Source organism: Hyla sarda, unplaced genomic scaffold (genome assembly GCF_029499605.1).
Source record: "Hyla sarda isolate aHylSar1 unplaced genomic scaffold, aHylSar1.hap1 scaffold_1127, whole genome shotgun sequence".
NCBI classification, from domain to species: Eukaryota; Metazoa; Chordata; class Amphibia; order Anura; family Hylidae; genus Hyla; species Hyla sarda.
Genome location: NW_026607748.1, coordinates 46,218 through 71,077, shown reverse-complemented (window position 1 = coordinate 71,077; position 24,860 = coordinate 46,218). Strand labels below are relative to the sequence as shown.

General features: G+C 51.3%; 1 protein-coding gene across 1 annotated transcript in view; it reads right to left on the bottom strand.

Annotated features, from left to right (window-relative positions):
• LOC130301389 (zinc finger protein 585B-like) overlaps positions 1-24,860 on the bottom strand; it is a 75,065-nt gene that overhangs the window by 20,673 nt on the left and 29,532 nt on the right. Inside the window, exons 3-4 of the mRNA XM_056551621.1 lie at positions 21,542-21,668; positions 8,620-9,769 (exon numbers count right to left, since the gene is read on the bottom strand). Coding sequence (XP_056407596.1) covers positions 8,620-9,769; positions 21,542-21,668 — 1,277 coding nt within the window. The remainder of the gene's footprint in view (positions 1-8,619; positions 9,770-21,541; positions 21,669-24,860) is intronic.

Below are 24,860 nucleotides of genomic sequence, written 5' to 3'. Positions count from 1 at the left end.
CAAAATCCACAACATCCGTCTCCAGAGTCGGCCACCAATAGAAACGAGAGATGAGTTGCACGGATTTCTTGATGCCCGCATGACCTGCGAGATGGGAGGAGTGACCCCATTTGAGGATTCCGAGGCGTTGGCGTGGGGAGACGAAGGTCTTCCCTGGAGGAGTTTGCCTGATGGAGGCTGGAGAAGTGGAGATCAGGCAGTCAGGAGGAATGATGTGTTGCGGAGAGAGCTCTACTTCCGAGGCATCCGAGGAACGAGAGAGAGCATCGGCCCTAATGTTCTTATCGGCAGGCCGAAAGTGAATTTCAAAATTAAATCGGGCAAAGAACAGAGACCACCTGGCCTGGCGAGGATTCAGCCGTTGGGTAGACTGGAGATAGGAGAGGTTCTTGTGATCGGTGTAAATAATAACTGGAAATCTTGATCCCTCCAGCAGATGCCTCCATTCCTCAAGTGCTAATTTAATGGCTAGTAGCTCTCGATCCCCGATGGAGTAGTTCCTCTCCGCCGGAGAGAAGGTCTTAGAAAAAAACCCACAAGTAACAGCATGCCCGGAAGAATTTTTTTGTAGAAGGACCGCTCCAGCTCCTACTGAGGAGGCATCAACCTCCAATAGGAAGGGTTAGATGGGTCAGGTCTGGAGAGCACAGGAGCTGAAGAAAAGGCAGACTTGAGCTGTTTAAAGGCGTCTTCCGCTTGAGGAGGCCATGACTTAGGATTGGCATTCTTTTTGGTTAAAGCCACGATAGGAGCCACAATGGTGGAAAAATGTGGAATAAATTGTCTGTAATAATTGGCGAACCCCAAAAAACGTTGGATAGCACGGAGTCCGGAGGGGCGTGGCCAATCTAAGACGGCAGAGAGTTTGTCTGGATCCATTTGTAGTCCCTGGCCAGAGACCAAGTATCCTAGGAAAGGAAGAGATTGACATTCAAACAGACATTTCTCCATTTTGGCATAAAGTTGATTGTCACGAAGTCTCTGAAGAACCATGCGGACATGCTGGCGGTGTTCTTCTAGGTTGGCAGAAAAAATCAGGATATCGTCCAGATACACAACAACACAGGAATATAAGAGATCACGAAAAATTTCATTAACAAAGTCTTGGAAGACGGCAGGGGCGTTGCACAGGCCAAAGGGCATGACCAGATACTCAAAGTGTCCATCTCTAGTGTTAAATGCCGTTTTCCATTCATCCCCCTCTCTGATACGGATGAGATTATAAGCACCTCTTAAGTCCAGTTTGGTAAAGATGTGGGCACCTTGGAGGCGATCAAAGAGTTCAGAGATGAGAGGTAGAGGGTAGCGGTTCTTTACCGTGATTTTATTAAGACCGCGGTAGTCAATGCAAGGACGTAGGGAGCCATCTTTTTTGGACACAAAGAAAAATCCGGCTCCGGCAGGAGAGGAGGATTTGCGGATAAAGCCCTTTTTTAAATTTTCCTGGATGTACTCAGACATAGCAAGAGTCTCTGGGGCAGAGAGAGGATAAATTCTGCCCCGGGGTGGAGTAGTGCCCGGGAGGAGGTCAATAGGACAGTCATAAGGCCTGTGAGGAGGTAGAGTCTCAGCTTGTTTTTTGCAAAAAACATCCGCAAAGTCCATATAGGCCTTAGGGAGACCGGTTACAGGGGGAACCACAGGGTCACGGCAAGGAGTACTGGTAACCGGTTTAAGGCAGTCCTTGAAACAAGAGGGACCCCAACTCTTGATCTCCCCTGTGGACCAATCCAGGGTTGGGGAATGGTGTTGAAGCCAGGGTAGTCCAAGGAGAATTTCGGAAGTGCAATTGGAGAGGACCAAAAACTCAATTTTTTCGTGGTGAGGTCCGATGCACATTAGGAGGGGTTCCGTGCGGTAACGCACGGCACAGTCCAATCTTTCATTGTTAACGCAATTGATGTAGAGAGGTCTGGCGAGACTGGTCACTGGGATGTTGAACCTGTTGATGAGAGAGGCCAAAATAAAGTTTCCTGCAGATCCGGAGTCCAAGAAGGCCTTAGTGGAGAAGGAGAAGGTAGAGGCAGATATCCGCACAGGCACAGTAAGACGTGGAGAAGCAGAGTTGACATCAAGGACTGTTTCACCTTTGTGCGGAGTCAGCGTACGTCTTTCCAGGCGGGGAGGACGGATAGGACAATCCTTCAGGAAGTGTTCGGTACCGGCACAGTACAGGCAGAGATTCTCCATGCGGCGTCGTGTCCTCTCTTGAGGTGTCAGGCGAGACCGGTCAACTTGCATAGCCTCCACGGCGGAAGGCACAGGAACGGATTGCAGAGGACCAGAGGAGAGAGGAGCCGGGGAGAAAAAACGCCTTGTGCGAACAAAGTCCATATCCTGGCGGAGCTCCTGACGCCTTTCGGAAAAACGCATGTCAATGCGAGTGGCTAGATGAATGAGTTCATGTAGATTAGCAGGAATTTCTCGTGCGGCCAGAACATCTTTAATGTTGCTGGATAGGCCTTTTTTAAAGGTCGCGCATAGGGCCTCATTATTCCAGGAAAGTTCTGAAGCAAGAGTACGGAATTGCACGGCGTACTCGCCAACGGAAGAATTACCCTGGACCAGGTTCAGCAGGGCAGTCTCAGCAGAAGAGGCTCGGGCAGGTTCCTCAAAGACACTTCGAATTTCCGAGAAGAAGGAGTGTACAGAGGCAGTGACGGGGTCATTGCGGTCCCAGAGCGGTGTGGCCCATGACAGAGCTTTTCCAGACAGAAGGCTGACTACGAAAGCCACCTTAGACCTTTCAGTAGGAAACTGGCCCGACATCATCTCCAAGTGCAGGGAACATTGTGAAAGAAAGCCACGGCAAAACTTAGAGTCCCCATCAAATTTATCCGGCAAGGATAGTCGTAGGCCTGAGGCGGCCACTCGCTGCGGAGGAGGTGCAGGAGCTGGCGGAGGAGATGATTGCTGAAGCTGTGGTAGTAGCTGCTGTAGCATCACGGTCAGTTGAGACAGCTGGTGGCCTTGTTGCGCTATCTGTTGTGACTGCTGGGCGACCACCGTGGTGAGGTCGGCGACAACTGGCAGAGGAACTTCAGCGGGATCCATGGCCGGATCTACTGTCACGATGCCGGCTGGCAGGAGGTGGATCCTCTGTGCCAGAGAGGGATTGGCGTGGACCGTGCTAGTGGACCGGTTCTAAGTCACTACTGGTTTTCACCAGAGCCCGCCGCAAAGCGGGATGGTCTTGCTGCGGCGGTAGTGACCAGGTCGTATCCACTAGCAACGGCTCAACCTCTCTGACTGCTGAAGATAGGCGCGGTACAAGGGAGTAGACAGAAGCAAGGTCGGACGTAGCAGAAGGTCGGGGCAGGCAGCAAGGATCGTAGTCAGGGGCAACGGCAGGAGGTCTGGAACACAGGCTAGGAACAAACAAGGGAACGCTTTCACTGGCACAATGGCAACAAGATCCGGCGAGGGAGTGCAGGGGAAGTGAGGTATACATAGGGAGTGCACAGGTGAACACACTGATTAGAACCACTGCGCCAATCAGCGGCGCAGTGGCCCTTTAAATCGCAGAGACCCGGCGCGCGCGCGCCCTAGGGAGCGGGGCCGCGCGCGCCGGGACAGGACCGACGGAGAGCGAGTCAGGTACGGGAGCCGGGGTGCGCATCGCGAGCGGGCGCCACCCGCATCGCGAATCGCATCCCGGCTGGAGGCGGTATCGCAGCGCACCCGGTCAGTGGATCTGACCGGGGCGCTGCGGGAGCGAGAGTGTAGCGAGCGCTCCGGGGAGGAGCGGGAACCCGGAGCGCTCGGCGTAACAGTAGTTAACCAAAACCGTTCAGGATGCGATATATGATAAGAGGAAAGCATTCAGACTACTGAAACAAGAAAGTAGTGGGAAGTCATTTAAAAGTATAAAGGAGAAGAATAAATTCTGTTAAAAACAAGTAAAATTTGAAAAAAAATTGCAACAGAGAGAACAATTCTCATAGAAAGTAATAAGAACCCAAAAATATTCTTTACCTTCATAAATAATGAGTTTAAAGCTAAAAATGTTGGCACCTAAGAAATATTCTGGGTGTGATGTGGAGGAGGATGAGCAAAAGGCCAATCTACTAAATGTCTTCTTCTCTGTTTTTACAGAGGGAAATTCAGTGTCAGTTGACATGAGTAGGAATAAGGTAAATTGTCCAACGAGAAGTGCGGAGCCAAGTTATCAACATTAAAACAAACAAATCTTCGGGATCAGATGTCATCTATCCTTGGTTTTGCAGAAATTAAGTACCGAGCTAGACAGAAACTTATTCCTTATAGTTAAAGAATGAAAGTGATGTTTCCTATTGAGGAACAACATTCCAAAGAATGGATGCTTCTACCCAAAGTTAATGTTGCAATAGCAAAAAAAACATTTTAAAGGGGTACTCCGCCCCTAGATATCTTATCCCCCATCTAAAGGATAAGATGTCTGATCACTCTGTGGCTGATGACGGGTGATGCAGGGGACGGAGTATCGCAATGTCACACCATGCCTCCTCAATGCAAGTCTGTGGGAGGGGTCGTGGGATACTCTGTCCCCTGCATCGCCAGTCATCAGCCACAGAGCGTTCCTCACTCTGTGCAGCTGAGAAACGGGTGCTGCAGGAGAGATCGCGGGGGTCCCAGCTGTAGGGGATAAGATATCTAGAGGCGGAGTACCCCTTTAAAGACCAGAATAAGATGGATCAAGTCGGATGGACCCTATAGATGGGTGTATAGAAGTGGCTTGAAGATGAGCCAAGTGATATACTGAAGGCTTCCCTTCCCCCCTATGCTGGACCTGGTGTCTCGGGACATGTTGCTCTGCCAGAATCTGAGCTTTATTGATCATCATTACAATCATACAATAAATTACAATCACACAAAGCCTGATGGTACAATGTCCAGGTTCCCTAAACTATACACTATGCCACATGCTACACTAACATTCCGCTCCCGTTCATGGGTGGTCAGATGTTTGAGAATCTACCTAACCAGAGTAAAGGCCTCCATACGAAGGGAGAACTTATTTATCCGTCAAGAAGCTGGGAAAGGCATCTAAAACTTCCATCACAAGATGGATATGTTACTGCGTAAAAACCTGCTATGCTACTTCTGGGTATAATTCTCTGAATTTTGCTGCTCACTCTACCTACAGCATTCTCTACGGACTCCTACAGCTATAGATCATATATGTCAGTTTGCTACTAATTCTCGGTCAAAGTTTCTTTTGTCAGATCTGTCTTAGTGCTAAGCAAGTAAGCCCACCTGATGGGGGTACTGCTTTCTAAATCCTCATCTTGTGCTGCTGCTGGACTCAAGGGAAGATTGTCTTAGACAGTGCTAAACGAGTAAGCCCACACAATGGGGGTACTGCTTGCTAGATCCTTATCTTGTGCTACTGCTGGACTCGAGGGAAGATTGCCTTAGACAGGGCTACGTGGGAAAAGCCCACCTGGCATGGGTACTGCAAGCTAAATCCTCATCTTGTGCTGCTATTGGACTCAAGGGAAGATTGTCTTAGACAATGTTAAGTGAGTCAGCGCACCCGACGGGGGACTGCTTGCTAAATCCTTATAATGTGCTGCTGTTGGGCTCAAAGGAAGATTTAATTTGTTAATCTGTTTTTTTTTTTTTTTTTTTTTTATTAACCACCATCAAAAGAAATTACAAATAATGAATAAGCGTTAGATAAATAGAAGCAAAAATAGTAAAGCAGGGATATTCATCAAACAGTGTACAATGTGAGAGAAGTACAGTGGTCATTTCACGTACAGTTCAAGTACAGTGAATTCCAAAGCCTTATAAACCCTCCCCACCATTTCCATAGGTTTTTAAAAAGGGGTACTCCGCCCCTAAACATTTTTGGATAGGGGATAAGATGTCCCGATAGCGGGGGTCCGGCTGCTGCTATCCCCCGGGCCGTCACCACAGACGTACTGAACACGGAAGCTTGGGGCTTCTGTGTTTGTGACGTGACGGCCTGCCCCCTCCATTCAGGTCTATGGGAGGGTGCGTGACGGCTAGTTCACAGCCATGACGCCCCCTCCTATAGACTAGAATGGAGGGGTGTGATGGCGGTTGTTGCCTGTCATCCAACGCAGAGTTCGCTCCGTGCATCAGATTACGGGGTGCGGTGCTGGAGATCATGGAGGGTCCCAGTGGCCCGACCAGACATCTTATCCCCTATCATTTGGATAGGGGGATGTCATGTTAAAGGGCGGAGTACCCCTTTAAGTTGCAATGATGTCTTCTTTAATATAAAGAAGCAAGTAATGACACTGTGATGTTCTGTATGTGTGAGGACCAAATTTGCAATACTGGGGGCGTATAAAATATTAATATATAAATGTTATTAAAAAAATTTTTTTATTACAGCAATAAGATGTACATTTTTGTATAAAGTACAGCAAATGAGATGGATAAGATGAAAAAAAGGTTATGTTCGATATTAAAGGAGTAGTCCAGTGGTGATTCAGTGGTGAGCAACTTATCCCCTATCCTAAGGATAGGGGATAAGTTGCAGATCGCGGGGGGTCCGACCGTTGGGGCCCCCCGAGATCTCCTGTATGGAGCCCCGACAGCCGGCGGGAAGGGGGCGTGTCGACCTCCGCACGAGGCGGCGGCCGACACGCCCCCTCAATACAACTCTATGGCAGAGCCGAAGTGCTGCCTTCGGCATTCTCCGGCTCTGCCATTGAGATGTATTGAGGGGGCGTGTCGGCCGCCGCTTCGTGCGGGGGTCGACACCCGCTATCTCGGCGGAGAGCCGGGGCCCCGTACAGAGAGATCGCAGGGGGCCCCAGCGGTCGGACCCCCCGCGATCTCAAACTTATCCCCTATCCTTATCCCCTATCCTTAGTTTTTCACCACTGGACTACCCCTTTAAAGAGAACCTGTCAGCAGATTTTACCATATATGACTCAGAGCAACATGTTATATATGGTACAATCTTTTTCCTCACCATCCCGGGAGATGTGTCTGCTCGCAGTGATGGTGAGGATATGTAGTTTAACCCCTTAAGGACCAGACCAATTTTATTTTAGCATTTTCGTTTTTTCCTCCTCGCCTTCTAAAAATCATAACTCTCTTATATTTCCATCCACAGACCCATATGAGGGCTTGTTTTTAGCGTCACCAATTGTACGTTGTAATGAAATCACTTATTTTACCATAAAATGTACGGCGCAACCAAACAAATATTATTTATGTGGGAAAATTGAAAAGAAAACCTCAATTTAGCAATTTTGGAAGGTTTTGTTTTCACGCTGTACACTTTCCGGTAAAAATGACATTTTCTTTATTCTGTGGGTCAATACGATTAAAATGATCCACATGTTATATGCTTTTCTATAATTGTACCGCTTAAAAAAAAATCTCAAACCATTTTAACAAAATTAGTATGTTTGAAATTGCCCTATTTTGACCACCTATAACTTTCAAATTTTTCCATATATGGGGCGGTATGAGGGCTCATTTTTTGCGCCATGATCTGTAGTTTTTATCAGTACCACTCTTGCTTAGGTTTTACTTTTTATAAATTTTTTATAAAAAAATTTTGCAATAAAATGTGATAAAAAAAGCAGCAATTTTGGACTTTTTTTTTAACGTTTACGCCGTTCACCGTTCGGGATGATTAACAATATATTTTAATAGTTCAGACTTTTACGCACGCGGTGATACCAAATATGTGTATTCATTATTTTTTTTTACGCTTTTTTGGGGGGTAAAATGGGAAAAACTGACGTTTTACTTTTTTATTGGGGGAGGGGATTTTTCACTCTTTTTTTTCTTTTACATTTTTTTTCTTTTTTTTTTTTCTTTACACTTTTTATGTCCCCATAGGGGGCTATTCATTGCAATCAGTTGATTGCTAATACTGTGCAGTGCTATGTATAGGACATAGCAATGATCAGTATTATCGGTCATCTTCTGCTCTAGTCTGCTCGATCTCAGACCAGAGCAGAAGACCCCGGGAGACGGCCGGAGCCAGGTGAGGGGACCTCCGTCCGCCATGCTGGATGATCGGGTCCAAGCGATCCGATCATCAGTTCAAAGTACTGCAATGCCGCAGATGCCGTGATCTGTATTGATCACGATATCGGAGAGGTTAATGGCGGATGTCCGCCATTACCGCCGGGTCCCTGGCTGCTGATAGCAGCCTGGACCTGCCGGGCATGACGCGAGCACCGCTCCGGTGCTCGCGATCATGTCGGCGCGTAAATGTACGTCATGGTGTGTTAAGTACATTTACGTCCATTGTTGTTAAGGGGTTAAAAGACTCCCCCACTAGCCCCATAAGTAGTCCCCTGGAAGGGGCACTATACTTACCTAATCCTGTCTTCTCTGTCTGTAATCACACCCCATCAGCATGATTGACAGCCCGAGCACTGCCTGTGTAGGGAGCAGGGCGGTTACAAGGGTTGTCAATCATGCTGAGGGGGTGTGGTTGCAGCCAGAGCAGCAGAACTAGGCGACTATAGCTCCCCGCCTAGGGGTTTACATATGGGGACGGGGCAAACCTCATATCCTCATCATTCCTGCCTGAAGGAACATCTCCCGGGGATGGTGAGGAAGAAGATTTCACCATATATAGCATATTTGTGCTGTAAAAAGACGAAATATCTCTTTTAACATACAGAACATCAAAGCAGCTTCTCTGTGTGACTTCTCCCGTGTATAACAAAATGTGATTTACTTGTATAACATTTCCCACAATCTGAACATAAATATGGCTTATCTCCTGTGTGACTTCTCTCATGTAAAACAAGATGTGATTTATTTGTAAAACATTTCCCACATTGTAAACATGAATACGGCTTCTCTCCTGTGTGACTTCTCTCATGTATAAGAAGTTGTGATTTCTGCATAAAGCATTTCCCACATTGTGAACATGAATAAGGTTTCACTCCTGTGTGACTTCTCTGATGTGCAACAAGATTTGATCTGCTTGTAAAACATTTCCCACATTCCGAACATGAATAAGGCTTCACTCCTGTGTGACTTCTCTCATGCGATACAAGATGTGATTTATTTGTAAAACATTTCCCACATTCTAAACATGAATATGGCTTCTCTCCTGTGTGGCTTCTCTCATGTCTGACAAGCTGTGATTTCTCTATGAAACTTTTTCCACATTCTGAACAGGAATATGGTTTCTCTCCTGTGTGAATTCTCTCATGTATGACCAGATATGATTTCTGCATAAAACATTTCCCACATTCTGAACAGGAATATGGCCTCTCTCCTGTGTGACTTCTCTTATGTATTACAAGACTGGATTTACTTGTAAAATATTTCCCACATTCAGAACATGAAAACGGATTCTCTCCTGTATGAATTATCTCATGTATTACCAGATGTGATTTATGTTTAAAACATTTCCCACATTCTGAGCACAAATATGGCTTCTCACCTGTGTGCCTTTTCTCATGTATTACAAGTTGGGATTTCTCTATAAAACATTTCCCACATTCTGAACACACATGCAGTTTCTTTCTTGTGTGACTTTTCCTGTGAGCAACGAGAGCCAATCTTTTTGTAAAATCTTTTCCACATTCATCACGATGAAAACCTTTACCATGTTTTTGATCTGTCCTTGAGGTAACAATCTGTGATTGGTCAGGAGAAGGTTCCTCATGATCAGGGGGATTGTTATAGTATAGATCTGTACTGTGAAGTCCTGGATGGACATTAGGGGTGAGGAGGTCTTCTCCTGAGGAGCGCTCTATCATATCTTCATCTTCTACGTTATTATTTGTCAATAACATGAAGTTTCCCTCAGAATTCTTACTGGGATTTTCTGTTGGGATAAAAATTAATTATGAGACTTTTGTTGCAAAACATTAAGTAAATGTTAAAGATTTTAATAAGTTAAAGACACACACATGAAGTTTTGATGCAGTTTTCGATGGTCACCTGACCCCAGAAGAGAATACAGAGGAGAAGAGATGACCCCCCCTTTTATAGTTTCCTTCTTTTTGGGGTCACTCCAAGCATTTAGAAATAGGTGCCCAATGATCATAGGAAACAATTGACTGGAGGAACCCTATTGACTCCTTTTCTAGGCATGCTTTGTGACCTGTGCAGAGGGCATTGTGCAGGGACTATCTATAGCATCCATGAGATGCATATCTGTAGCACTGATCAGTAATACCGGCAATCGGAGAAGATTGCCGGGCCAGCCTGGAGACAGGTAAGGGGACCTTCAGCAGCTATTATAACTCATTGGACCCCCATAATTTTGCCGTGGGCAGTCCGATGGGTCACTAGTCCATATAATGCTGCAGATTTCGTGATCAGTACTGAGAGGTTAAAGGGGTACTCCGCCCCTAGACATCTGATCCCCTATCCTTTGGTGGGGGGGGGGACCCCCGCAATCAGACATCTTATCCCCTATCCTTTGGTGGGGGGGACCCCCACAATCAGACATCTTATCCCTTGCTGCATCAGGTGTTCGTTTAGAGCATCGGGTGCAGTGCCGGAGGCAGTCACGCCCCCTGCCATAGACTTGCATTGAAGGGGCGTGGCCGTGATGTCATGAGCCTCTGCCCCACAGAGTGAAGTGCGCTCCATGCACCTGATGTCTGGAGTGCACAGCCAAGATTGTGGGGGTCCCCAGTGGCGGGACCCCCGCGATCAGACATCTTCAAAGGATAGGGGATAAGATGTCCAGGAGCGGAGTACCCCTTTAATGGCGTGATCGCTGATGTCCTCCATTGCCAGCGGGTCCCTGGCAGCTGGGACCGGCCGTGCACGAAGCTCCTAGTACTAACGCACCATGACATACATTTACCGATGTCCTTAAGGGGTTAACTATGTGATGGGCTCTCCGAATGCCCTGCCCCCGCAGGTCTGTTTGCTGGATGTGTCAGACTCTGATCAGTGTTCCCCCTCCCAGAGATCCTAACTACAGGAAACCCTTTTCTAGGCGAGGAAACAGGTGTCCTGTAATTGGATGAATGGCCCCATGGGTTGCACATGTGAATGGGTCCCTGCCTTTTAAGACACCGATGAACCTTCATAGGGACCTTCTGGAAAAATAAGACACTATATAGCCCTAGGGACCCTCGCTAGAGACGCGCCCACAGATTGCGCAATAAGTGTTTCAGCTTATTACGCCTGATTGTTCCTCTTCGTCTACTCCACCTGTGCTTGATATCTCAGCTAGAAGATTCCTGTTTGTCACCCTCAAGTGTATCCCCTCTAGTGTATCCCCTCCTTGTATCCCCTCCAGTGTATCCCCTCCTTGTATCTCCTCCAGTGTGTCCCCTCCAGTGTATCCCCTCCTTGTATCTCCTCCAGTGTATTCCCTCCAGTGTATCCCCTCCTTGTATCTCCTCCTTGTATCTCCTCCAGTGTATCCCCTCCAGTGTATCCCCTCCTTGTATCTCCTCCAGTGTGTCCCCTCCAGTGTATCCCCTCCTTGTATCTCCTCCAGTGTATTCCCTCCAGTGTATCCCCTCCTTGTATCTCCTCCTTGTATCTCCTCCAGTGTATCCCCTCCAGTGTATCCCCTCCTTGTATCTCCTCCAGTGTGTCCCCTCCAGTGTATCCCCTCCTTGTATCTCCTCCAGTGTATCCCCTCCAGTGTATCCCCTCCTTGTATCTCCTCCAGTGTATCCCCTCCTTGTATCCCCTCCAGTGTATCCCCTCCTTGTATCTCCTCCTTGTATCCCCTCCAGTGTATCTCCTCCAGTGTGTCCCCTCCAGTGTATCCCCTCCTTGTATCTCCTCCAGTGTATCCCCTCCTTGTATCCCCTCCAGTGTGTCCCCTCCAGTGTGTCTCCTCCAGTGTGTCTCCTCCAGTGTATCCCCTCCTTGTATCTCCCCCAGTGTGTCCCCTCCAGTGTATCCCCTCCTTGTATCTCCTCCAGTGTATCCCCTCCAGTGTATCCCCTCCTTGTATCTCCTCCAGTGTATCCCCTCCTTGTATCCCCTCCAGTGTGTCTCCTCCAGTGTGTCTCCTCCAGTGTGTCCCCTCCAGTGTGTCCCCTCCAGTGTGTCCCCTCCAGTGTGTCTCCTCCAGTGTATCCCCTCCAGTGTGTCCCCTCCAGTGTGTCTCCTCCAGTGTGTCTCCTCCAGTGTGTCCCCTCCAGTGTGTCCCCTCCAGTGTATCCCCTCCAGTGTATCCCCTCTAGTGTATCTCCTCCAGTGTATCCCCTCCAGTGTATCCCCTCCAGTGTATCCCCTCCAGTGTATCCCCTCTAGTGTATCCCCTCTAGTGTATCCCCTCCAGTGTATCTCCTCCAGTGTATCCCCTCCAGTGTATCCCCTCCAGTGTATCTCCTCCAGTGTATCCCCTTCAGTGTATCCCCTCCAGTGTATCACCGGTAGTGTATCGCCTCCAGTGTGTCCCCTCCAGTGTGTCCCCTCCAGTGTGTCCCCTCCAGTGTGTCTCCTCCGTGTGTCCCCTCCAGTGTATCCCCTCCAAGTGTCTCCTCCAGTGTATCTCCTCCAGTGTATCCCCTCCAGTGTATCCCCTCCAGTGTATCCCCTCCAGTGTATCCCCTCCTTGTATCTCCTCCAGTGTATATCCTCCAGTGTATCCCTTCTAGTGAATCTCCACCAGTGTATCCCCTCCAGTGTATCTCCTCCAGTGTATCCCCTCTAGTGTATCCCCTCCTTGTATCTCCTCCAGTGTATCCCCTCCAGTGTATCCCCTCCTTGTATCTCCTCCAGTGTGTCCCCTCCAGTGTATCCCCTCCTTGTATCTCCTCCAGTGTATCCCCTCCTTGTATCCCCTCCAGTGTATCCCCTCCTTGTATCTCCTCCAGTGTATCCCCTCTAGTGTATCCCCTCCTTGTATCCCCTCCTTGCATCCCCTCCGTGCGTCCCCTCCAGTGTGTCCCCTCCAGTGTGTCCCCTCCAGTGTGTCCCCTCCAGTGTATCCCCTCCAGTGTGTCTCCTCCAGTGTGTCTCCTCCAGTGTGTCCCCTCCAGTGTATCCCCTCCAGTGTGTCTCCTCCAGTGTGTCCCCTCCAGTGTGTCCCCTCCAGTGTGTCCCCTCCAGTGTGTCCCCTCCAGTGTGTCTCCTCCAGTGTGTCCCCTCCAGTGTATCCCCTCCAGTGTGTCTCCTCCAGTGTGTCCCCTCCAGTGTATCCCCTCCAGTGTGTCTCCTCCAGTGTGTCTCCTCCAGTGTGTCTCCTCCAGTGTATCTCCTCCAGTGTATCCCCTCTAGTGTATCTCCTCCAGTGTATCCCCTCCAGTGTATCCCCTCCGTGTCCCCTCCAGTGTATCCCCTCCGTGTGTCCCCTCCAGTGTATCCCCTCCGTGTGTCCCCTCCAGTGTATCCCCTCCGTGTGTCCCCTCCGTGTGTCCCCTCCGTGTGTCTCCTGCAGTGTATCCCCTCAGTGTGTCTCCTCCAGTGTATCCCCTCCAGTGTATCCCCTCCGTGTGTCCCCTCCAGTGTATCCCCTCCGTGTGTCCCCTCCAGTGTATCCCCTCCGTGTGTCCCCTCCGTGTGTCTCCTCCAGTGTATCCCCTCAGTGTGTCTCCTCCAGTGTATCCCCTCCGTGTGTCCCCTCCAGTGTATCCCCTCCGTGTGTCTCCTCCAGTGTATCCCCTCAGTGTGTCTCCTCCAGTGTATCCCCTCCAGTGTATCCCCTCCAGTGTATCCCCTCCTTGTATCTCCTCCAGTGTATCCCCTCCTTGTATCTCCTCCAGTGTGTCCCCTCCAGTGTATCCCCTCCTTGTATCTCCTCCAGTGTATTCCCTCCAGTGTATCCCCTCCAGTGTATCCCCTCCTTGTATCTCCTCCTTGTATCCCCTCCAGTGTATCCCCTCCAGTGTATCCCCTCCTTGTATCTCCTCCAGTGTGTCCCCTCCAGTGTATCCCCTCCTTGTATCTCCTCCAGTGTATCCCCTCCTTGTATCCCCTCCTTGTATCCCCTCCAGTGTGTCCCCTCCAGTGTGTCTCCTCCAGTGTGTCTCCTCCAGTGTATCCCCTCCTTGTATCTCCCCCAGTGTGTCCCCTCCAGTGTATCCCCTCCTTGTATCTCCTCCAGTGTATCCCCTCCAGTGTATCCCCTCCTTGTATCTCCTCCAGTGTATCCCCTCCTTGTATCCCCTCCTTGTATCCCCTCCAGTGTGTCTCCTCCAGTGTGTCCCCTCCAGTGTGTCCCCTCCAGTGTGTCCCCTCCAGTGTGTCTCCTCCAGTGTATCCCCTCCAGTGTATCCCCTCCAGTGTGTCCCCTCCAGTGTGTCCCCTCCAGTGTGTCTCCTCCAGTGTGTCCCCTCCAGTGTGTCCCCTCCAGTGTATCCCCTCCAGTGTATCCCCTCTAGTGTATCTCCTCCAGTGTATCCCCTCCGTGTGTCCCCTCCAGTGTATCCCCTCCGTGTGTCTCCTCCAGTGTATCCCCTCAGTGTGTCTCCTCCAGTGTATCCCCTCCAGTGTATCCCCTCCAGTGTATCCCCTCCTTGTATCTCCTCCAGTGTATCCCCTCCTTGTATCTCCTCCAGTGTGTCCCCTCCAGTGTATCCCCTCCTTGTATCTCCTCCAGTGTATTCCCTCCAGTGTATCCCCTCCAGTGTATCCCCTCCTTGTATCTCCTCCTTGTATCCCCTCCAGTGTATCCCCTCCAGTGTATCCCCTCCTTGTATCTCCTCCAGTGTGTCCCCTCCAGTGTATCCCCTCCTTGTATCTCCTCCAGTGTATCCCCTCCTTGTATCCCCTCCTTGTATCCCCTCCAGTGTGTCCCCTCCAGTGTGTCTCCTCCAGTGTGTCTCCTCCAGTGTATCCCCTCCTTGTATCTCCCCCAGTGTGTCCCCTCCAGTGTATCCCCTCCTTGTATCTCCTCCAGTGTATCCCCTCCAGTGTATCCCCTCCTTGTATCTCCTCCAGTGTATCCCCTCCTTGTATCCCCTCCTTGTATCCCCTCCAGTGTGTCTCCTCCAGTGTGTCTCCTCCAGTGTGTCTCCTCCAGTGTGTCCCCTCCAGTGTGTCCCCTCCAGTGTGTCCCCTCCAGTGTGTCTCCTCCAGTGTATCCCCTCCAGTGTGTCCCCTCCAGTGTGTCTCCTCCAGTGTGTCCCCTCCAGTGTGTCCCCTCCAGTGTATCCCCTCCAGTGTATCCCCTCTAGTGTATCTCCTCCAGTGTATCCCCTCCAGTGTATCCCCTCCAGTGTATCCCCTCCAGTGTATCCCCTCCAGTGTATCCCCTCTAGTGTATCCCCTTCAGTGTATCCCCTCCAGTGTATCCCCTCCAGTGTATCTCCTCCAGTGTATCCCCTTCAGTGTATCCCCTCCAGTGTATCTCCTCCAGTGTATCCCCTCCAGTGTATCCCCTCCAGTGTATCACCGGTAGTGTATCGCCTCCAGTGTGTCCCCCCCAGTGTGTCCCCTCCAGTGTGTCCCCTCCAGTGTGTCTCCTCCGTGTGTCCCCTCCAGTGTATCCCCTCCAAGTGTCTCCTCCAGTGTATCCCCTCCAAGTGTCTCCTCCAGTGTATCCCCTCCAGTGTATCCCCTCCAGTGTATCCCCTCCAGTGTATCCCCTCCTTGTATCTCCTCCAGTGTATCCCTTCTAGTGTATCTCCTCCAGTGTATCCCCTCCAGTGTATCCCCTCCTTGTATCTCCTCCAGTGTATCCCCTCTAGTGTATCCCCTCCTTGTATCTCCTCCAGTGTATCCCCTCCAGTGTATCCCCTCCTTGTATCTCCTCCAGTGTGTCCCCTCCAGTGTATCCCCTCCTTGTATCTCCTCCAGTGTATCCCCTCCTTGTATCCCCTCCAGTGTATCCCCTCCTTGTATCTCCTCCAGTGTATCCCCTCTAGTGTATCCCCTCCTTGCATCCCCTCCGTGTGTCCCCTCCAGTGTGTCCCCTCCAGTGTGTCTCCTCCAGTGTGTCCCCTCCAGTGTGTCCCCTCCAGTGTGTCCCCTCCAGTGTGTCTCCTCCAGTGTGTCTCCTCCAGTGTGTCCCCTCCAGTGTGTCCCCTCCAGTGTGTCCCCTCCAGTGTGTCTCCTCCAGTGTGTCCCCTCCAGTGTGTCCCCTCCAGTGTGTCCCCTCCAGTGTGTCCCCTCCAGTGTGTCCCCTCCAGTGTGTCCCCTCCAGTGTGTCTCCTCCAGTGTGTCCCCTCCAGTGTATCCCCTCCAGTGTGTCTCCTCCAGTGTGTCTCCTCCAGTGTGTCTCCTCCAGTGTATCTCCTCCAGTGTATCCCCTCTAGTGTTTCTCCTCCAGTGTATCCCCTCCAGTGTATCCCCTCCGTGTCCCCTCCAGTGTATCCCCTCCGTGTGTCCCCTCCAGTGTATCCCCTCCGTGTGTCCCCTCCAGTGTATCCCCTCTGTGTGTCCCCTCCGTGTGTCCCCTCCGTGTGTCTCCTGCAGTGTATCCCCTCAGTGTGTCTCCTCCAGTGTATCCCCTCCAGTGTATCCCCTCCGTGTGTCCCCTCCAGTGTATCCCCTCCGTTTGTCCCCTCCAGTGTATCCCCTCCGTGTGTCCCCTCCAGTGTATCCCCTCCGTGTGTCCCCTCCGTGTGTCTCCTCCAGTGTATCCCCTCAGTGTGTCTCCTCCAGTGTATCCCCTCCGTGTGTCTCCTCCAGTGTATCCCCTCAGTGTGTCTCCTCCAGTGTATCCCCTCCAGTGTATCCCCTCCAGTGTATCCCCTCCATATATCCCCTCCGTGTGTCTCCTCCAGTGTATCCCCTCCAGTGTATCCCCTCCGTGTGTCTCCTCCAGTGTATCCCCTCCGTGTATCCCCTCCAGTGTATCCCCTCCATATATCCCCTCCGTGTGTCTCCTCCAGTGTATCCCCTCAGTGTGTCTCCTCCAGTGTATCCCCTCCAGTGTATCCCCTCCAGTGTATCCCCTCCATATATCCCCTCCGTGTGTCTCCTCCAGTGTATCCCCTCCAGTGTATCCCCTCCGTGTGTCTCCTCCAGTGTATCCCCTCCGTGTATCCCCTCCATATATCCCCTCCGTGTGTCTCCTCCAGTGTATCCCCTCCGTGTGTCTCCTCCAGTGTATCCCCTCCAGTGTATCCCCTCCTTGTATCCCCTCCTTGTATCTCCTCCAGTGTATCCCCTCCGTGTGTCTCCTCCAGTGTATCCCCTCCAGTGTATCCCCTCCTTGTATCTCCTCCAGTGTGTCCCCTCCGTGTGTCCCCTCCAGTGTATCTCCTCCAGTGTATCCCCTCCTTGTATCCCCTCCAGTGTATCCCCTCCGAGTGTCTCCTCCAGTGTATCCCCTCCTTGTATCCCCTCCAGTGTATCCCCTCCGAGTGTCTCCTCCAGTGTATCCCCTCCAGTGTATCGCCGCTAGAGTATCGCCTCCAGTGTATCCCCTCCTGAATGGGTCCCTGCCTTTTAAGACACCGATGAACCTTCATAGGGACCTTCTGGAGAAATAAGACACTATATAGCCCTAGGGACCCTCGCTAGAGACGCGCCCACAGATTGCGCAATAAGTGTTTCAGCTTATTACGCCTGATTGTTCCTCTTCGTCTACTCCACCTGTGCTTGATATCTCAGCTAGAAGATTCCTGTTTGTCCCCCTCCAGTGTATCCCCTCTAGTGTATCCCCTCCTTGTATCTCCTCCAGTGTATCCCCTCTAGTGTATCCCCTCCTTGTATCTCCTCCAGTGTATCCCCTCTAGTGTATCCCCTCCTTGTATCTCCTCCAGTGTATCCCCTCTAGTGTATCCCCTCCTTGTATCTCCTCCAGTGTGTCCCCTCCAGTGTATCCCCTCCTTGTATCTCCTCCAGTGTATCCCCTCCAGTGTATCCCTTCCTTGTATCTCCTCCAGTGTATCCCCTCCAGTGTATCCCCTCCTTGTATCTCCTCCAGTGTATCCCCTCTAGTGCATCCCCTCCTTGTATCCCCTCCTTGTATCCGCTCCAGTGTATCCCCTCCTTGTATCTCCTCCAGTGTGTCCCCTCCAGTGTGTCCCCTCCAGTGTGTCTCCTCCAGTGTATCCCCTCCAGTGTATCCCCTCCAGTGTATCCCCTCCAGTGTATCGCCGCTAGTGTATCGCCTCCAGTGTATCGCCTCCAGTGTATCCCCTCCAGTGTATCCCCTCCAGTGTGTCTCCTCCAGTGTGTCTCCTCCAGTGTGTCTCCTCCAGTGTATCCCCTCCAGTGTATCCCCTCCTTGTATCTCCTCCAGTGTATCCCCTCTAGTGCATCCCCTCCTTGTATCCCCTCCTTGTATCCGCTCCAGTGTATCCCCTCCTTGTATCTCCTTCAGTGTGTCCCCTCCAGTGTGTCCCCTCCAGTGTGTCTCCTCCAGTGTATCCCCTCCAGTGTATCCCCTCCAGTGTATCCCCTCCAGTGTATCGCCGCTAGTGTATCGCCTCCAGTGTATCGCCTCCAGTGTATCCCCTCCAGTGTATCCCCTCCAGTGTGTCTCCTCCAGTGTGTCTCCTCCAGTGTGTCTCCTCCAGTGTGTCTCCTCCAGTGTATCCCCTCCAGTGTATCCCCTCCTTGTATCTCCTCCAGTGTATCCCCTCCTTGTATCTCCTCCAGTGTATCTCCTCCAGTGTATCCCCTCTAGTGTATCTCCTCCAGTGTATCCCCTCCAGTGTATCCCCTCCTTGTATCTCCTCTAGTGTATCCCCTCCTTGTATCTCCTCCAGTGTATCCCCTCCAGTGTATACCCTCCTTGTATCACCTCCAGTGTGTCCCCTCCAGTGTATCCCCTCCTTGTATCTCCTCCAGTGTATCCCCTCCAGTGTATCCCCTCCAGTGTATCCCCTCCTTGTATCTCCTCCAGTGTATCCCCTCTAGTGTATCCCCTCCTTGTATCTCCTCCAGTGTATCCCCTCCAGTGTATCCCCTCCAGTGTATCCCCTCTAGTGTATCCCCTCCTTGTATCCCCTCCAGTGTGTCCCCTCCAGTGTGTCCCCTCCAGTGTGTCCCCTCCAGTGTATCCCCACCAGTGTGTCCCCTCCAGTGTGTCTCCTCCAGTGTATCCCCTCCAGTGTGTCTCCTCTAGTGTATCCCCTCCTGAATGGGTCCCTGCCTTTTAAGACACCGATGAACCTTCATAGGGACCTTCTGGAGAAATAAGACACTATATAGCCCTTGGGACCCTCGCTAGAGACGCGCCCACAGATGGCGCAATAAGTGTTTCAGCTTATTACGCCTGATTGTTCCTCTTCGTCTACTCCACCTGTGCTTGATATCTCAGCTAGAAGATTCCTGTTTGTCCCCCTCCAGTGTATCCCCTCTAGTGTATCCCCTCCTTGTATCTCCTCCAGTGTATCCCCTCCAGTGTATCCCCTCCAGTGTATCCCCTCCTTGAATCTCCTCCAGTGTATCCCCTCTAGTGTATCCCCTTCTTGTATCCCCTCCTTGTATCCCCTCCAGTGTATCCCCTCCTTGTATCTCCTCCAGTGTGTCCCCTCCAGTGTGTCCCCTCCAGTGTGTCTCCTCCAGTGTGTCCCCTCCAGTGTGTCCTCTCCAGTGTGTCTCCTCCAGTGTATCCCCTCCAGTGTATCCCCTCCAGTGTATCCCCTCCAGTGTATCCCCTCTAGTGTATCCCCTCTAGTGTATCCCCTCTAGTGTATCCCCTCCAGTGTATCCCCTCCAGTGTATCCCCTCCAGTGTATCCCCTCCAGTGTATCGCCGCTAGTGTATCGCCTCCAGTGTATCCCCTCCAGTGTGTCCCCTCCAGTGTGTCCCCTCCAGTGTGTCTCCTCCGTGTGTCCCCTTCAGTGTATCCCCTCCAAGTGTCTCCTCCAGTGTGTCTCCTCCAGTGTATCCCCTCCAGTGTATCCCCTCCAGTGTATCCCCTCCTTGTATCTCCTCCAGTGTATCTCCTCCAGTGTATCCCCTCCAGTGTATCCCCTCTAGTGTATCGCCTCCAGTGTATCCCCTCCAGTGTATCCCCTCCTTGTATCTCCTCCAGTGTATCCCCTCTAGTGTATCCCCTCTTTGTATCTCCTCCAGTGTATCCCCTCCAGTGTATCCCCTCCTTGTATCTCCTCCAGTGTGTCCCCTCCAGTGTATCCCCTCCTTGTATCTCCTCCAGTGTATCCCCTCCTTGTATCTCCTCCAGTGTATCCCCTCCAGTGTATCCCCTCCTTGTATCTCCTCCAGTGTGTCCCCTCCAGTGTATCCCCTCCTTGTATCTCCTCCAGTGTATCCCCTCCTTGTATCTCCTCCAGTGTATCCCCTCCAGTGTATCCCCTCCTTGTATCTCCTCCAGTGTATCCCCTCCAGTGTATCCCCTCCAGTGTATCGCCTCCAGTGTATCGCCTCCAGTGTATCCCCTCCAGTGTATCCCCTCCAGTGTATCCCCTCCTTGTATCTCATCCAGTGTGTCCCCTCCAGTGTGTCCCCTCCAGTGTGTCTCCTCCAGTGTATCCCCTCCAGTGTGTCCCCTCCAGTGTGTCTCCTCCAGTGTGTCCCCTCCAGTGTGTCCCCTCCAGTGTATCGCCTCCAGTGTATCGCCTCCAGTGTATCCCCTCCAGTGTATCCCCTCCAGTGTATCCCCTCCTTGTATCTCATCCAGTGTGTCCCCTCCAGTGTGTCCCCTCCAGTGTGTCTCCTCCAGTGTATCCCCTCCAGTGTGTCCCCTCCAGTGTATCCCCTCCAGTGTGTCCCCTCCAGTGTATCTCCTCCAGTGTATCCCCTCTAGTGTATCTCCTCCAGTGTATCCCCTCCAGTGTATCCCCTCCGTGTGTCCCCTCCAGTGTATCTCCTCCAGTGTATCCCCTCCGTGTGTCCCCTCCAGTGTATCCCCTCCGTGTGTCCCCTCCAGTGTATCCCCTCCGTGTGTCCCCTCCAGTGTATCTCCTCCAGTGTATCTCCTTCAGTGTATCCTCTCCAGTGTATCCCCTCCAGTGTATCCCCTCCGTGTGTCTCCTCCAGTGTATCCCCTCAGTGTGTCTCTTCCAGTGTATCCCCTCCAGTGTATCCCCTCCAGTGTATCCCCTCCGTGTGTCCCCTCCAGTGTGTCCCCTCCAGTGTGTCCCCTCCAGTGTGTCCCCTCCAGTGTGTCCCCTCCGTGTGTCCCCTCCGTGTGTCCCCTCCAGTGTATCTCCTCCAGTGTATCCCCTCCAGTGTATCCCCTCCAGTGTGTATCTCCTCCAGTGTATCTCCTCCAGTGTATCCGCTCCAGTGTATCCCCTCCAGTGTATCCCCTCCTTGTATCTCCTCCAGTGTATCTCCCCCAGTGTATCCCCTTCAGTGTATCTCCTCCAGTGTATCCCCTCCAGTGTATCCCCTCCAGTGTATCCCCTCCAGTGTATCCCCTCCAGTGTATCCCCTCCGTGTGTCCCCTCCAGTGTATCCCCTCCAGTGTATCCCCTCCAGTGTATCCCCTCCAGTGTATCCCCTCCAGTGTGTCCCCTCCAGTGTATCTCCTCCAGTGTATCCCCTCCAGTGTATCCCCTCCAGTGTATCCCCTCCGTGTGTCTCCTCCAGTGTATCCCCTCCATATATCCCCTCCATGTTTTGATTTGTTGCTTGGCTTGTGATGAAGACATTCACTCCGCATACCACTGTTGATTTTTTGTTTTTGTTCAAAGGTGAACTCCACTCACCCCACGTTCTGGACATTATGTAAAGGAAGGGATGACCGTGACGTTACTCCATGTTACTAGGTGGTGACAGTGATATCTATATATATGTCTCCTCTTACCTGGTGATGTGAGGGGCTGCTGATCCTCCATCATGACCTGATCCTTGTACTGATCCTTGTGTCCTTCTACATACTCCCACTCCTCCATGGAGAAATAGACCGCCACGTCCTGACACCTTATAGGAACCTGACACACAATGATACAGTCATCACCCCGACCCCTCCAGTGGTGTTACTGTATAATGTCCCAGCATTCCCAGCAGTGTCACCTCTCCAGTCATCACCAGACCCCTCCATTACTGTATAATGTCCCAGCATTCCCAGCAGTGTCACCTCTCCAGTCATCACCAGACCCCTCCATTACTGTATAATGTCCCAGCAGTGTCACCTCTCCAGTCATCACCAGACCCCTCCATTACTGTATAATGTCCCAGCATTCCCAGCAGTGTCACCTCTCCAGTCATCACCAGACCCCTCCATTACTGTATAATGTCCCAGTAGTGTCTCCTCTCCAGTCATCACCAGACCCCCCATTACTGTATAATGTCCCAGCAGTGTCACCTCTCCAGTCATCACCAGACCCCTCCATTACTGTATAATGTCCCAGCATTCCCAGCAGTGTCACCTCTCCAGTCATCACCAGACCCATCCATTACTGTATATTGTCCCAGCATTCCCAGCAGTGTCACCTCTCCAGTCATCACCAGACCCCTCCATTACTGTATAATGTCCCAGCATTCCCAGCAGTGTCACCTCTCCAGTCATCACCAGACCCCTCCATTACTGTATAATGTCCCAGTAGTGTCTCCTCTCCAGTCATCACCAGACCCCCCATTACTGTATAATGTCCCAGCAGTGTCACCTCTCCAGTCATCACCAGACCCCTCCATTACTGTATAATGTCCCAGCATTCCCAGCAGTGTCACCTCTCCAGTCATCACCAGACCCATCCATTACTGTATATTGTCCCAGCATTCCCAGCAGTGTCACCTCTCCAGTCATCACCAGACCCCTCCATTACTGTATAATGTCCCAGCAGTGTCACCTCTCCAGTCATCACCAGACCCCTCCATTACTGTATAATGTCCCAGCATTCCCAGCAGTGTCACCTCTCCAGTCATCACCAGACCCCTCCATTACTGTATAATGTCCCAGCATTCCCAGCAGTGTCACCTCTCCAGTCATCACCAGACCCCTCCATTACTGTATAATGTCCCAGCAGTGTCACCTCTCCAGTCATCACCAGACCCCTCCATTACTGTATAATGTCCCAGCAGTGTCACCTCTCCAGTCATCACCAGACCCCTCCATTACTGTATAATGTCCCAGCAGGGTCACCTCTCCAGTCATCACCAGACCCCTCCATTACTGTATAATGTCCCAGCATTCCCAGCAGTGTCACCTCTCCAGTCATCACCAGACCCCTCCATTACTGTATAATGTCCCAGCAGTGTCACCTCTCCAGTCATCACCAGACCCCTCCATTACTGTATAATGTCCCAGCAGTGTCACCTCTCCAGTCATCACCAGACCCTTCCATTACTGTATAATGTCCCAGCAGTGTCACCTCTCCAGTCATCACCAGACCCCTCCATTACTGTATAATGTCCCAGCAGTGTCACCTCTCCAGTCATCACCAGACCCCTCCATTACTGTATAATGTCCCAGCAGTGTCACCTCTCCACTCATCACCAGACCCCTCCATTACTGTATAATGTCCCAGCAGTGTCACCTCTCCAGTCATCACCAGACCCCTCCATTACTGTATAATGTCCCAGCAGTGTCACCTCTCCAGTCATCACCAGACCCCTCCATTACAGTATGATGTCCCAGCAGTGTCACCTCTCCAGTCATCACCAGACCCCTCCATTACTGTATAATGTCCCAGCATTCCCAGCAGTGTCACCTCTCCAGTCATCACCAGACCCCTCCATTACTGTATAATGTCCTAGCAGTGTCACCACTCCAGTCATCACCAGACCCCTCCATTACTGTATAATGTCCCAGCAGTGTCACCTCTCCAGTCATCACCAGACCCCTCCATTACTGTATAATGTCCCAGCAGTCTCACCTCTCCAGTCATCACCAGACCCCTCCATTACTGTAAAATGTCCCAGCATTCCCAGCAGTGTCACCTCTCCAGTCATCACCAGACTCCTCCATTACTGTATAATGTCCCAGCATTCCCAGCAGTGTCACCTCTCCAGTCATCACCAGACCCCTCCATTACTGTATAATGTCCCAGCAGTGTCACCTCTCCAGTCATCACCAGACCCCTCCATTACTGTATAATGTCCCAGCAGTCTCACCTCTCCAGTCATCACCAGACCCCTCCATTACTGTAAAATGTCCCAGCAGTGTCACCTCTCCAGTCATCACCAGACCCCTCCATTACTGTATAATGTCCCAGCAGTGTCACCTCTCCAGTCATCACCAGACCCCTCCATTACTGTATAATGTCCCAGCAGTGTCACCTCTCCAGTCATCACCAGACCCCTCCATTACTGTATAGTGTCCCAGCATTCCTAGCAGTGTCACCTCTCCAGTCAACACCAGACCCCTACCTTACTGTATAATGTCCCAGCAGTGTCACCTCTCCAGTCATCACCAGACCCCTCCATTACTGTATAATGTCCCAGCAGTGTCACCTCTCCAGTCATCACCAGACCTCTTAATTATTGTATAATGTCCCAGCATTCCCAGCAGTGTCACCTCTCCAGTCATCACCAGACCCCTCCATTACTGTATAATGTCCCAGCATTCCCACCTCTCCAGTCATCACCAGACCCCTCCATTACTGCATAATGTCCCAGCATTCCCAGCAGTGTCACCTCTCCAGTCATAACCAGACCCCTCCATTACTGTATGATGTTCCAGCAGTGTCACCTCTCCAGTCATCACCAGACCCCTCCATTACTGTATAATGTCCCAGCAGTGTCACCTCTCCAGTCATCACCAGACCCCTCCATTACTGTATAATGTCCCAGCAGTGTCACCTCTCCAGTCATCACCAGACCCCTCCATTACTGCATAATGTCCCAGCATTCCCAGCAGTGTCACCTCTCCAGTCATCACCAGACCCCTCCATTACTGTATAATGTCCCAGCAGTGTCACCTCTCCAGTCATCACCAGACCCCTCCATTACTGTATAATGTCCCAGCATTCCCAGCAGTGTCACCTCTCCAGTCATCACCAGACCCCTCCATTACTGTATAATGTCCCAGCAGTGTCACCTCTCCAGTCATCACCAGACCCCTCCATTACTGTATAATGTCCAAGCAGTGTCACCTCTCCAGTCATCACCAGACCCCTCCATTACTGTATAATGTCCCAGCAGTGTCACCTCTCCAGTCATCACCACATCCCTCCATTACTGTA